This window comes from Panthera pardus, unplaced genomic scaffold (genome assembly GCF_024362965.1).
Source record: "Panthera pardus isolate Hobbes unplaced genomic scaffold, ASM2436296v1 HiC_scaffold_12, whole genome shotgun sequence".
Taxonomy (NCBI): Eukaryota; Metazoa; Chordata; class Mammalia; order Carnivora; family Felidae; genus Panthera; species Panthera pardus.
Window position 1 is genome coordinate 45,938,196 of NW_026526677.1, and position 14,499 is coordinate 45,952,694.

Here is a 14,499-nt window from a genome sequence, read left to right on the forward strand (position 1 = left end):
TGGGATAGAGTCCTGCATTGGCTTCTGTGCTGACAGTGCAGAGCCTGCTTGGGATTCTCTCTCTTCCTTGCTCTCTGCCCCTCCCCCACTCTCATTCACGCATGCTGTCTCTCAAAATAAATAAATAAAATTCAAAACGAATTTAGATACCATGATATAGGTGCCAGCGGGTACTCATTGCCACTAGGCAATAATTGATTCCAGACCCTTTCAGGGGATAAAGTTAAGAAACGTGTAATTTTTAAAGTTATAAAAATAAGTAAGGAGCTTATGCTATTTCCATTAACTTGCTTTTTTATTTAATGATATATTAGATATTTTTCCATGTCGGCAATGCAGATCTGTATTATTTTAGTAGCTGCATATTATCAGCAATATGATTATGACATGGTTTCTATAACCACTTTCCTATTTAGGATGGTTTCTGATTTTTCGCCATTACAAATATCGCTGCAGTGACCATCGTGAACTTATATCCTTGCCCACTTGCAGGAATACTCTGTGGATACCTAAAAGTGGAATCACTGCCTGAAAAGTATGAGTCCAATGTTTAAAATCCCAATGTTCGTGTCATAGAGAGTACATGTAGTGATTTAACGCTACCTGCTTTACTGATCCCTACCTTTGAAGGCCTAAACCCTAGGCCTGGTACACAATAGGCACTTAATAATTGTGTGTTGACCCAGACTGAGGAGCCACGGCCTACAGAAGTATATGTAAAAAAGAAAAAGTCTAGGCTAATGTCTCTGTAACGACTCTAAGGGATGTTTGGGAAAGTTCTGTGCCTCTAGTCCCAGGAGGGTAACATACAACAGACCTAAGCCTGACCTGCAGATTGGAGTCCAGTTTGTCTGAGCCTGGATCAACTAACCCTTGTCTGACTCACAGATGCATGAGAGAGAATAAATTATTATTTTAAGCCACACTGAACTCGGGAGTGATTTGTTGTGTTTTGCTATTATCTTATTCTTGGATAGAATGACTCAACATCATAAAGATGTCAATTCTCCTCCATATTATGCACACTTCATATGATCCCAACAAAATAGACTGAGAAGGGTTATTATTAGCTAAGTAAGATTTCCTATAACTGAAATTATAGATGATGCCAGAATGAAAAGGGCGCGAGACCGGAAAAGTGAGAGTAGTGTGTTTCTTGCTCAGGAAAAATAAACATAAGTATGGTTCCTAGTAACTTTTCAGTAAGTATGGCTCCTAGTAATTTTGCAGAAGAGCAAAATTAAATGTACAACTCCCAATCAGCCAAAGAAAATTCTATCCATCCGATGAAAGAAGGAAAAGGGGGGAAATCCTGTAAGTGATATAGTAGGAATTGTAGGATAAAGACCTCCAAAAAGTCACTTGTCAATAAAAACAAAAAGAATAGTGGCAAAAAAATTGTCAAGGACTTAAATATGAGAGCTTGAACTGTAAAACTGTTAGAAGAAAAAATAGAAAAAAACCCTTCATGACCTTTGATTTGTAAAGATTTCTTGGATAAGACAACAAAACATAGACAACAAAAGACAAATAAACAAGCTGAACTTGAACAAAACTTTAAAAACTTTTGTGCATTACAGACACTATGAACAAAGACAATCCATTGAATAGGAGAAAATATTTTCAAATCACACAGCTGATAAAGGATTACTATTCAGAAAATATAAAGAGCTCTTATAACTCAACAACAAGAACAACAACAAAATTCAATCAAAGCAGGCGAAGGATTTGAAAAGACACTTCTCCAAAGAAGATAATAGAAGTTACCAGGAGCTAGAGGGGAGGAGAGAATAGGAAATTATTCTTTAATGGACACAGAGTTTTTGTTTGGGATGATAAGAAAAAGTTCTGGAAAATGATAGCAGTGATGACTGTACAACATTGTGAATGTACTTAATGCCAATGAATTGTATACTTAACACATGTTAAATGGCAAATTTTGTTATCTGTATTTTACCATAATAAAAAAATTTAAAAGGAAACACAATAAAACGTATCTCCTCTTTTATTTCTACTGGAAAGTCCTAAAAACAATCACCAACCCAGTGGCAATGAGCACCCCTAGTATCTAGACTGTGGTTTCTAAATATCATTTGCCATTGAAAAAAATCAAGGCTCTGTGTAGTGATGGCTGATTTCAGGTCTGGGACAGGGTACAGCACAAGCCTGGATCATCTTGACAAAGGAAGAGCAAAGGAAGCTTTCGAAGACTATGAAATAGATCCAGGAAAAAGATCCAGGAGTCAACCTGAAGAAGCTCCCACTAGCCAAAGATGGGACCGTAACCACAATGGTTTGAAACACATTAAATATTTTAAATCTGAAAAGCCACAATGATTCCCCAAAAGATGAACAACAAAGGAAAAACTCATTAGTCACCTTTGGAGAATGCTAGAGATCAGCCACATTGTTTTGAACCCTAGTAAATAAAAATAAAAAGTAAGAATGTTGTTTTTGTCCTATAGTTCAGGATAATTAGGCTTTAAACTGTCCTTCAGAGTAACACTTTATAAAGGGAAGAATCTTTCTGTGGAAGTACTTCAGTTAATCAACGATGAAGAAATGAGAGAAGGAGGAGAAAGAAGGGAAGGAAGGAAAAAGTAAGAGAGGAAGAAAGAAAGAAAAAGTATGGGGTTAATAGAAGAAACTACAGAAGCATATCTCTGTGACTTTATTTCTTAGACAAGAACCTTAAACCATAAGCCATGGGGAGATGTGGGAGTGCTACATTTAACTATATTATAATCAGATATCTTTCAACAATAGACACCACAGACACAGTTAAGATGGAGTCAAATTAGAATAAGATATTTATACTTGCTCTACAATTAACAAGAAACTAGTGTCCAGGACACATAGGAATTCCTGCAAATCTGCCAGAAAAGAGAGACCCACAGGAAAAATGGGCGATAACAGGCAGTAAACAGAAGGATAAAAAGCATGTGAAGGTCAATTTCAGTAGAATTCAAAGAAATGCAAATTAAGACAAAATGTAAACAGTAGAAAGTTGGATAATATGAAGTGTTGAAGAGGCAATGGGGAAAATGGAGACTCTTCACTGCCAGTAAGAGCCCAACCTGGGAGTGTAGCCATTCGGGAGAGCGATAGAGCAGTTCGGCACTCAAACTTCTGGGTTCCAAACTCAGACAAATTCTCGCATGTCGCCACTGATTTCTGCCTGTGTTCAGTGGAACACTGTTTGAGAAAGTGAGGAATTGGGAACAACCTAAGTTTCCTTCCCCCAAAGGAACGTAGACATTAAAGTGACAGAATACCACACAGGTCAGAAAATCATGAGCTAGATTTACGAAGCACAATGTGGAGTGCTCAAACAAACATAATGTCATGAAAAAAAAGAAAGAAATATAGTGAGCTGTATAGTCCAGTAAAGGTCATGCATATTAATCATCAGAACACAACTGTTTCATTCTACGTTTCAAAGATACATATACCCATAGGAGCAAATGGAACGTGCTGGCACATTGCTCGACTTCAGGGAAACGATTCACACAGTTTCCTAGGTCAATGGTGCCCCCTGGAGGTGTGCAACGTGACAGCCTTGAATATGTAAGATGGTTTGAAAGGTCATAGATCAAATACACTAGAAGAATTGCTTACAGTGGGAGGAAGAAGAGAAATGGGGGTGGGAGTGGGGGAGGAAGGAAAACATGAAGTAAAACAAGAAAGAAGAGGGCCCTTGCACAGCCAGTGGCAGCGTGACCTGAATGGAGAAACAGGATCCACTCAATTCTGTGATTTTAAGGCAGGGGAGCGTGGGCCTTAGTAGGTGGCCTTGAGCTGGATAACCAACAACCTTATAAATTCTGCTCAGAAATGTGGATTTTACCTTGAAAGCTCTAGCGAACCCTGGAGGTGTCTGAAACAGAAAAACATTTCAAGGGAATGGATGAGAGGGGCAGAGGCTGAAGCAGCAGGCCTTCAAAGCAATCCATTTTTGGGCTACACATGTTCAATGGAAAGAGCGTGGCCAGAGATGCTTAAACCAAGTGTGCACGACTCCATGGGCACAGGGGTCCTCGGAGGGCCCAACGTTCCCTCCCTTGACCCTCTGCTGATTCTCATGTGCCCAGAGGCTCAACCAGAAATAAGGCCTGCTTAAAAATGCTGGGGGCAGTTTCGGCACAGCCATGGTTGGTACCACCTTCCAGATGTTATTGTGAATAGCACACAGCTGTCTGCCCTGATGGCCGAGGAGTCCCTGTTGGTGACTGACTAGCCATCTGTGCCTTTGGGGGGGCGGAGGGGGCATTCATCGAAACCTCCATGCTGATACACAGGGTATTAATTTTTTGTGAGAATTTTTTCCCACTGTCAAGGACTTCACCTGACAGATAGATGCCCAGATATTTACACAGGAATTTCTCCTCCTTCGTCTTTTTTCTAAATCCCCACCTAGTAGATGTTTACTGGCTCTACGATTTTGAGAAAGGCACTCCACCTCCCCGGTGGAAATACGTGGACAAGAGCTGATCATCTCTGAGGCCCTTCCAATGCCAATGCTCTACAGTTTCTTTGTCTGTAAAGAGTGGAGGTTAGAAAGTTCTAGGGGCGCCTGGGTGGCTCAGCCGGCGAGGCGTCCTAACTTCGGCCCAGGTCATGATCTTGAGGTCCACGAGTTCGAGCCCCGCATCGGGCTCTATGCTAACAGCTCAGAGCCTGAAGCCTGCTTCAGATTCTGTGTCTCCCTCTCTCTCTGCCCCTCCCCTGCTCACACTCTGTCTCTCTCTCTCTCTTCCTCAAAAATAAATAAACATTAAAAATTTTTTTAGAAAGTTCTATCTCACAAGATGAATGCAGAGAAAATGCATGCAACAACACTCAGCCCAAGGATCTGATGTTTGGAAAGTACTCAGCAAAAAATAGTTCCTTATCGTCCTCCTTTCCGTCTGTTTAGAACAATATATTTCAAACATTTCCACATTCATAGTTTTACAAATTTCATGGTCAAATGTTCCCCTTCCAAGAATAAGCTCAGGTGTTTTATTACATGTAGAAAGAAGTTCCCAGAAAAATCAAAACTGTTCATTAGAGGCTGTTAATAAGCAAATGGGCTTATGTATTTATTTTATGTTGATTTAATTTCAGATGGGAGTGGGTAGGGAGAAGCAGAAAATCAAACGCGACTTATATCATCCCCTTTTTAAAAAATAATTTTTTTAATGTTTATTTTTGAGAGAGCACGAGCTGGGTTGGGGCAGAAAGAGAGGGAGACAGAGTTGCTGAAGCAGGCTCTGTGCTGACAGCAGAGAGCTCAATGTGGGGCTTGAACTCACAAACTGGGGGATCACGACCTGAGCCGAAGTTGGAGGCTCAACCAACTAAGCCACCCAGGTGCCCCTCTCTCATCACCTTCTAAGAATAACCTTTTCTCATAGACTCAGGGTGAAAAATATAATAAATGTTTGTCTTTTATAAATCTGTTTCTCTTATTTGTTAATTCTCCTTATCTCGCTCATTGTTGGCCAGCTCTGATAGGAGACAGGATCGCTATTCCAAAGCAGGTGTTCAGGGAAGACACGGAAAACAGGAAGAAGGGAAAGCACCGCATCCTCTTAACACTTCCGTTGGATGACCCACATTTCTGTTTTAAGAATATTTTAAGTCAGTGGTTGCCAGCCCTGCATTCCTGGGGCCACAAAGAACTATTTAATTAATTTTGGTTAAAATATTTTCTTAACAATGGGGCGCCTGGGGGGCTCAGTTAGTTAAGCGTCCAACTTCAGCTCAGGTCATGATCTTCCAGTTTGTGAGTTGGAGCCCCGTATTGGGCTCTGTGCTGACACAGCTCAGAGCCTGGAGCCTGCTTCAGATTCTGTGTTTTCCTCTCTCTCTGCCCCTCCCCCACTAGCGCGCTCTCTCTCTAAAATAAACATTAAAAAAATATTTTCTTAACAAAACGTAATATCTAATGAAAGCCAAGGGGTGGTGAAATAGACCCCATCACACATAGCAGCTTGTTATTAGAACAAATCTTTTGAAAAGAAAGTTGATGATTAAGTACCAAGTCCTTAAATGTTTGCACTCTTTGGCCTGGGAAGTCTCTTTCCATCTTACTGGGGAAAACAGAAATGTGCACAAAGGAACATGTCATAGTGTTATTTTATAACAGTAAAAAAAACACTGGGAATAACTTACTAACATGAGAACAGTTATATGCACTATGGTGTATCCACCAGATGGATGGAGCCTCAGGTCAAAACCCGAGCATAAAAGCATACATACGACCTCATTTAAAGTATATATATATTTTAAAAGAAGCAGAATATGGGGCACCTGGGTGGCTCAGTGGTTAAGCACGCAACTCTTGATTTTGGCTCGGGTCATGATCTCACAGTCGTGAGTCTGCTTAGGATTCTCTCCCCCTCTCTCTGCCCCTTCCCCGCTGGTGCTCTGAAAAAAACAAAAACAAAAACAAAAAACAAAAAACAAGAAAACCCCAGCAAAATATGAAATCACAATTCAAAAGGTTGGGAAGGAAAACATGCCCAATTTTGGTAGCGATAAGCTTTCGGTGACAGGATTTTGAGTGACTTTTCTTTCTTTTTACTTATGTTATTGTTAGGTTCATCATAAGGACCATGGAATGTAAGTTGTCTAATTAGCAAATCATCACCACCGTGTTTTATATGTAAACAGACAGAGATGCCAGGGGAAGTCTTTTTGGTTTGGGAGATGGTGGAGAATGGGATAATTTAGATCAAAGTTACGGTAAATTCTATCAGCTCCCAGCAAGGAAGGGGTGGGTTGGTGGGAGCCCCCTCTGTTTCACACTGTCCTGCACAGGCTTGCTGCTTCTTCCCAGGGGTTTCCTGTTCTGCGGGGAAAGCAGGAGATGAGTTCCTTCTCCCAGGGGCTCTGACATCCTGAGTGGATGCTTCCACCGCTGTGCATTCATGATGCATATTTTTTAATATGCCATGAGGATAATTTTCTAAATGAAATGACGTTTTCAAAATATCTCACATTTGTTAGGCACTTTCTAGGCACAGGCACTGTTTCGGTCCTTTTGATATCCAAATTTCACGTTTTCTCAGGCGTGGGAAAGTTCTTAGTAAAAGGAACTATTGTCTCCTTTCTTTTTCACCTCCTGTTCCTTCTCCTACCCACACAGGGAGTGGCTCTTGGGGACGTAAGTGACTCGGATGAAAGGAGAAAGGGGGCAGACTGGGCTGCCCTTTGTTATAAACAGAGCCTCCTCGCTGCCCGAAGTGTTGACTGGAGAAGCATCTCCAGGTAGACGGGACAGGAAGGCTCTGGAAAGAGGGCACCAGAAAACCTCACAGCCCTTCTCCCTGTGATGTGGCTCATTTGCTTTACAGGCTTCGGGCATATTTGCTGATGTCAGCAGCCCGTCAAAGTTTAAAATAATAATAATAGTGAAAAGGAAAACAGCCCCTTTCTGCCAGGCAGTCCTGTTCTGCCAACTTCTGTATTCTCTTTTGAGTTAATAAACGTCTAAGAACCACCTCCCCTACCACTCTGGGGGATTAAAAAAAAAAAAGGGAGGAAAAAAACACAATAATTTTAAAACCACCAGGTCAGCCCATTGCCAGCAGAAGCCATTCAGACAAGCAGCGTCTGTCACCCTCTAACGAGGATTGTGCCTCTGCCTCAAAAGGGAAGCTATCATTAGGCTTTGTGTTTAGGAGATCAAATGATCATCTAGGGGGCAGTGGCCCTCTTCCGGTCCCTTCCCCCATTTCAGTCACGCTCAAGACCAAATGCGTAGACGTTTTCCGCATCGGGCGAAACTAAAACACCGTAATTACGCCGGCTAATGTCTTTCGAAAACATCAATTAAGAAAACGGCCTTTTAATCCCCCTTTTCCTTGAAAACCTGCGACATCCACGTGCATTGTAACGGCAAGGGGCAGGGGAGGGCCGGCTCCCCAAAGGAAACAGCTGAAATGGTTGGAGGGCGGTCAGGTGAGCAGGTCCCCGCTGGTGACCAAGACGCGACCTCTCCAAGGAAAGAAACATCTCTCTAAAGCAAGACCTCTGACGTTATCTTCACGTGCAGTGTTGAAACCAGAGCCAGCCCCTGCATGGTTGGGCTGACACCGGGCTTCTGCAAACCACACACACACGCCATTGTTAATACCTCCTCAGGACAGATTAGATCCCGCATTCCTCAGAAGCACTGAGCTCCAGAGGGAACACTGCCAACAGGCTCCTTCCACAGGCCAACAACTAGCTACAACTGATAACTTTTCATTGAAATAACTGCAACAATTACCCTGAGTCCCCACCAGGGCTCTGTCACCGGGCTATTAGGAGAGAGGTGTTGTGCTTGTATCTCCTGGCGGCTGCAAAGGCAGGAGCCAGAGTCATTCGAGTTGTCTTCGAGCTCACTTTTGTATGCTTTTATCTATGGCTACGTACCACGGTTAATCAAACTGCTCACCCAAGGTGTACTATTAGACTGACTTCTTTTGTTTTCTTTGGGGGGCCTTATCTAGTAAGCCTGGATACTTGCCCTCTCCGTTTAGGCTTGGGCAAGTAACTAATTAATCTCTGACCAAAGATACTGAAGGTTGGCTTGGGTGGGGGTAAAACACCTTGAGGTCATGGTTGGTTTTAATCACACAGCTTAGTTCAAAAGCTGAATGCTAACAAAGATCTTGGCTTTCAAGTCTTAGTTTCAACCGGCGTGCTCATTAAATAGCAAATTTAGTTGTACTGAACTTGGCTTCTGCAACTTTCCTCCTAGTTTTCTTGGAGGAGCAGTGATTGAGTGGATGAAGCGGCAACATGAATGAAAATTAAGGACGGCACAGGTACCTCTGCAGGAGCAAATCCCCAAGGGCCTACATTAAGCTGTATCCAGGGATTAGGTGTCCCAGGATTCTCTATCATCTCAAAAGGGTTATGTTTGGCTTTTGTAATAATAAAAGGTCATTGTAGGGAAAGCATTCTATTTTACCATATACTGTGTTTGCTAGGAGGAAATACGAGGCTAGGCTTCCATACAGCTCAGCCTTTGAATGAAAAGAAAAGATGGGGCACCTGGGTGGCTCAATCGGTTAAGTGTCCGACTTCCACTCAGGTCATGATCTCCCGGTTGGTGAGTTCAAGCCCTAAGTCGGGCTCCGTGCTGACAGCTCAGAGCCTGGAGCCTGCTTCGGATTCTGTGTCTCCCCCTCTTTCAGCCCCTCGCCCCTCATGCTCTGTCTCTGTCTCTCTCTCTCTTAAAAATAAATAAATCTTAAAAAAAGAAAAAAGAAAAGAAAAGATGAACAGTGTAGCAGATGGGTAAATCCCCCAATCTGCAGAAATGTAAAGAGCCAGGATTTGGGTGCCTGTGGGTTTTATCAGAGATGTAAGCAAGGCTGAGACCAGCGCTCTTTGGCTAGTTTTAACACGTTCACAGTCACAATTAACATTCAAGGAATTTCCTTCTCATCCAAGAGTTTCTTTTAAAAGCACTTTATGCCACAAACTAAAGTTCTAGCTGCCATCAGTCCTTCCCATACAGAAGATTGCTGAAATCTCCATAACACTTTTTCTTTTTCTTTTTTTTGAAAATGGGTTCGGACCACGTCAGTTTCCCTGGGGCGACTGTTTTCCAATACGGGACGTTCTCACCTCCTCCCTCCTTCCTTCCCCTAAAAGAGCTTGGAATGGAGACCCGCCTGCCTCCTCCGGGCCTCCGCACCCCCTCCACACTCCCTGGCCGGGCGGGTGTCGCCAGCCCTCCCCGGCCCCGCGAAGAGCAATGCTACCTGGCAGGAGCTCCCCCGCCCACCCCCTGCCTGGTTTCGAGTCCCTGAGCCGGCCAAGGCCACTGCTTTCTTCGAGGAAGGGAGAAGCGTGGTCTACACCTCTTACACAAGAGATTCGCACACGGGCACCGAGTCCGAGTCCTGGCTGTGCATGGAGCTCAGCCCGGTATCCGAGTCCTCGTCGTTGCCAGGACAGCTCTTGGCCAGTCCGCGGGCCTGGTCCACCCACATCTCCGCGCAGCCCTGAGGCCGCGGTTCCCGGGAGGGTCCGCCAGAGCCGACAGTCCCATCGGGGACCACCGTCAACTCCAACGTGTGCAAAGTCTGGAGGAGGCCCTGCAGCTCGCGCTCCTTGCTGTCCCACTGCTGCTGGCTGTAATCCAAGTCCGACTTAACGGCCTCCAGGTCCGTGTTGAGCCGGAGCCCGATGTAGAGGCTGGTGCTGAGCTGCGTCCTGACCCTCTCCTGCTCCAGCAGCAGCTCGCCGTCGAGGCCACCATCAGGCTCCAGAGGCTCCTCCCGCGCGGTGAGCTCCTCCTGGCGCCTCCGCATCCACCTCTGGTTCAGCTCCTCCTGAATCTCGGCTGAGAGGCGCTCCAGCAACTCCTCCTGCTGGGCCCGCTGCTCCTGCAGCCGCAGCAGGTCGTCGCACCGCCGGGCCAGCTCCTCCAGCGCGGCCGCCTGCGCCTCGCCGTCCAGGGGCGGCGGCGCCGGCGCCGCCGCCGCCGCCGCCTCGGGCTCCTCTACCGGGCTCGGCCCGTCGACCTCGATGCCTGCGCCCACCAAGTAGGTGTCCTGCACGTAGTTGACTCCGTGCCGCCTCATGCGGTCCAGGTGCACCTTGGCCTCGTAGCGATCGATCTCGCGATCCAGCTCCCGGAGCCGCTGCACCTGCTGACGAATGGTGTGGTCCTGGGAGAGCACCAGATGCACCAGCGTCTCCATGCGCTCCACGGATGCGCTCTCGGTGGCCCGCGGCGGCGACGAGCAGGACGAGGCGGTGGAAGACGACGTAGACGAACAGGGCGACGACGGCTGCTGCTGGCGCCGCCGGTTGAGCTTGGCCAGCTTGCGGAAGGCCTTGCGCACGACCCGCCGCTGCTTCTCCTGGGTCATGGCCAGGCTGGGCCGCGCGGGGATGCCCCGAACCGAGCAGGGGCGCTCGCGACTGAGCACAACGCGCGCCTCGGCGCTGCGGGGACCTGCGTTGGGTAGTGACGCCTCGCTGCGCACCAGCACGAAGCGCACATTCTCCTGCTCGTCGCCCCAGGCGGCCCAGAGGCGCAAGATGCGCGTCTTGTTAGGCAAGATGCGCTCAAAGCCCCGCCACTTTTCCACGATGCAATAGCACTGCGGGGGGCCGCACAGCATGCCCTGCGGCAGCGCCTCGTCGTCGTCCTCCTCGTCTTCGTCCAGGAGTTCCCGAAGCTCCTCCCGGCCTGGAGAGTCGCCGGCCGTTCCCCGCCGCCGGCCCCGCCGCTGCCTCCGTCGCCGCCGGCAGCCGTCCTCCAACAGCACCCGAACCACGTCCGAGCAGGTGGTGCGGCGGGAGAGACCAGACACCAGCTTCTCTTCCTGGCAGATCCACACCGATATCTTCTTCTCCGAAGGATCCATGGTGCAGCCGGGACGCAGGTGGCGGGTCGGGCTGGGCCCCAATGGGGCGGCAGCGACGGCGGGCAGCCCGGCAGCTCTGGGACAGTTTAGGAGCCTGGGACACTCGCCCGGTCCGCACTGGCCCTCCTCCCGGGTTGCGCACCGAACGCAAGCGCCGACGCAGGCTGGAATGGCCGAGGCCGTGCTCGGCCCGGACGGCGCGCTCTCCCTGGGCAGTGTGCCCGGGATCGGGCTCCCGCCGCTCTGGCTCTGCCCAAGGTTCCCGGGGCCTCCAGGTTTTGCTCCTCCCCACGTGGCTCCTCCCCCGCCCGCCCCCAGCGCCCAGATCCGCGGCCGCAGCGCGGGAGGCGCGGCATCCGGACCCGCCCCTCGCTGCCTCGCCGCTCCCGGGAGCCGAGTCCGCCCCCCTCTCACGCTGCCCGCCACGGGAATCCCGGCCCCTTTTCGGACTCGCCGCTCTGTTGCGCTGCCTCTCCCTCGGCCCACTGTCTCCTCTCCTTGCGTGTAGAGCTACCTGTACGCATCTTGACTTTCTCACCTTTCCCGGCGCCCCTTGGTCCTTCAAGGCCGCGTCGTCTGGGGAGTGCCCTTTGCGCAGACGAGGAAACCGAGACGCGCAGCGTCTCAACTGGAGACTCTTCTGACCGCATCACTTGACCTCCAGCTGGGAGCAGTAAGCGCTGCCTTTAATGCGGAAGGCCTTCCAGCCCTACTTGTCAGGAACCAATATTTGCATATTTAAGGAGAGGTACTCGGACTGTGCGCTCGGTGGAGATAGAGAGGGCTAGGCCTGAGTGGGCTCTCCGGAGGCTGGCTCCAGGATCCCCGCATGGACAGGGTCGTGGCTCCCCATATTGCGGTGGCTTCTCACAGCTGTATTGGCAGGCGGCGCCTAATTCTAGTGGGATTTCGAGACCCTCGACCCCAGTCGGGAGCTTTTTTCCACGTTCCACCTCCGTAGGAGAACACTAGCCATGACCGTGACGGTTTCTGGCGTATCCAGTATCCAGATGTAGTCAGGAAGACAGAAGAGCCAAGTTTCCCAGCTCAAGAAGTCCAAGACCACAATGTGAATGAACTTCTTCATCCTCAGATGTTGATGAGGGTGGTCCTTTGCGTGCAAGACTTGGCCTCAGCTTGTCCTTGTAAGCACGGGTCTGATAAGGTCACTCCCTTGCGTCAAGACCTTGGATGACTGCCATTGCCTCCTGAATAAAGTACTTTTATTCATTCACTTGGTAAATATTTATTGAGTACCCACTGGCTCCAGATACTGTGCTAGGACTTTGGTGATGAACAAAGCACAGTCTTGGCCGGCAAGGAGCTCACAATCTAGTGAAGAGCCCCGCTGAGTGGAGTGTTGAACACAGCGGCTTCTGTGCTCTGATAAGGGAGGTATGAGGTGCTAGGGGAATGCTGGGATAGTATCTACCCAGCCTGGGAGAGCCAAGGAAGACGTCCCCCCCCCCGCACCCCCAGGGGAGATAGCATCTTAAGCAAGGCCAAAAGCACCATTTAGGTCAGCCAAAGAGAAAACCGAGGGAGGAGGCAGGTGGCATCCCAGGCAGAAGGAGCCATATGTACACAATGGAGTACTACGTGGCAATGAGAAAGAATGAAATCTGGCCCTTTGTAGCAACGTGGATGGAACTGGAGAGTGTGATGCTAAGTGAAATAAGCCATACAGAGAAAGACAGATACCATATGGTTTCACTCTTATGTGGATCCTGAGAAACTTAACAGAAACCCATGGAGGAGGGGAAGGGAAAAAAAAAAAGAGGTTAGAGTGGGAGAGAGCCAAAGCATAAGAGACTGTTAAAAACTGAGAACAAACTGAGGGTTGATGGGGGGTGGGAGGGAGGGGAGGGTGGGTGATGGGTATTGAGGAGGGCACCTTTTGGGATGAGCACTGGGTGTTGTATGGAAACCAATTTGACAATAAATTTCATATATTGAAAAAAAAAAAAAAAAGGAGCCATATGTGCAAAGTCAAGGAATAGAGAGTATGGTGGTGTGGCTGTTACTCCGGCTACAAGGATCCGAAGTGAGAGTAGTGTCAAAGAATGAGGTTGGATGAGGGGCACCTAGGGGCTCGGTTAAGCAGCCGACTTTGGCTCAGGTTATTCGCTCATGAGTTCGTGAGTTTGGGTCTCCCATCAGTCTCTCTGCTGTCAGCACAGAGCCCTGCTTAGGATCCTATGTCCCCTCCCTCCCTCTGCCCCCCCCCCCCACCTCTCTCTCAAAAATAAATAACATTAAAAAAAAATAATGAGGTTGGATGAGTGAACAGGAGTCCATCAGGAAGAGAGGTGAACCTACCGTAAGGGTAGTGAGAGGCCACAGGGTATGCATTATGAGTTCAGACTGGCTGAGCAAAAAATCTCAACCCTGACACTTAGTAGCTCAGTAAGCTTAGGAAAAGTATTTCAACTCTCTAAGCTTCAGTTTCTTCATCGGTGAAATCATGATAATAACATACCCACCTAATAGGACTGTGATAAGGTTTTGATGCTGAGACGTGGCAAGTCCACGGTGGGAGTTTCATTGGAGGGTTAGAAGCCAGGGGGTGTATTAGTTTTTTATTGCTGTGGAACAAATCGCCATAAATTTAGTGGCTTAAAATAACACGCAGTTATTAGTTTGTAGTTATGGAAGTCAAAAACCCAGTATAGGATGGATGGCTTCCGTGCGCATAGTCTCCCGAGCCTACTGGCAAAGCGTTGGCTGGGTTGAGCTCTCATCTGGGGGCTCTGGGAAAGAATCCATTTCCAAGCTCACTCACGTGGTCGGTAGAATCCAGTTCCTTGCAGTTGGAGGAGGGAGGTCCCTGTTTCCTTGCTGGCTGTTGGTTGGAGCTCACTGTCCACTCCTGCAAGCCCTCCTTAGGTCCTTTCCACGTGACCCTCTTCATCTTCAGGCCAGCGACATCATGTTGAATCCTTGGGAAACCACCTTGAATTTGAGTCTCTGTGACTTGCCCTTCTACTTGCTGGAGAAAACTCTCTACTTTTAAAGAGCTCGCTTCATCAGGTAGATTCACCTGGATCATTTCCCTGTGTTTAAGGTTGACTGATTAGTAGCCTTAACTATATCTGCGGAATTCCTTTTGCTGTGTAACATAGCGTAATCACCAGAGAAA

The 14,499-nt window shown here is 47.9% G+C and overlaps 1 protein-coding gene across 1 annotated transcript; it reads right to left on the minus strand.

The window, feature by feature from the left end:
* Positions 1-1,545: 1,545 nt before the first annotated feature.
* On the minus strand, positions 1,546-11,627 carry RASSF10 (Ras association domain family member 10). The gene has a single exon (XM_053899971.1). The coding sequence runs from the start codon at positions 11,358-11,360 to the stop codon at positions 9,846-9,848; it is 1,515 nt and encodes a 504-aa protein (XP_053755946.1). The 5' UTR covers positions 11,361-11,627; the 3' UTR covers positions 1,546-9,845.
* Positions 11,628-14,499: the final 2,872 nt, after the last annotated feature.

Excerpts from the sequence above, each read along its gene's own strand:
- RASSF10 (XM_053899971.1), bottom strand. The coding sequence starts at position 11,360 with ATGGATCCTTCGGAGAAGAAGATATCGGTGTGGATCTGCCAGGAAGAG.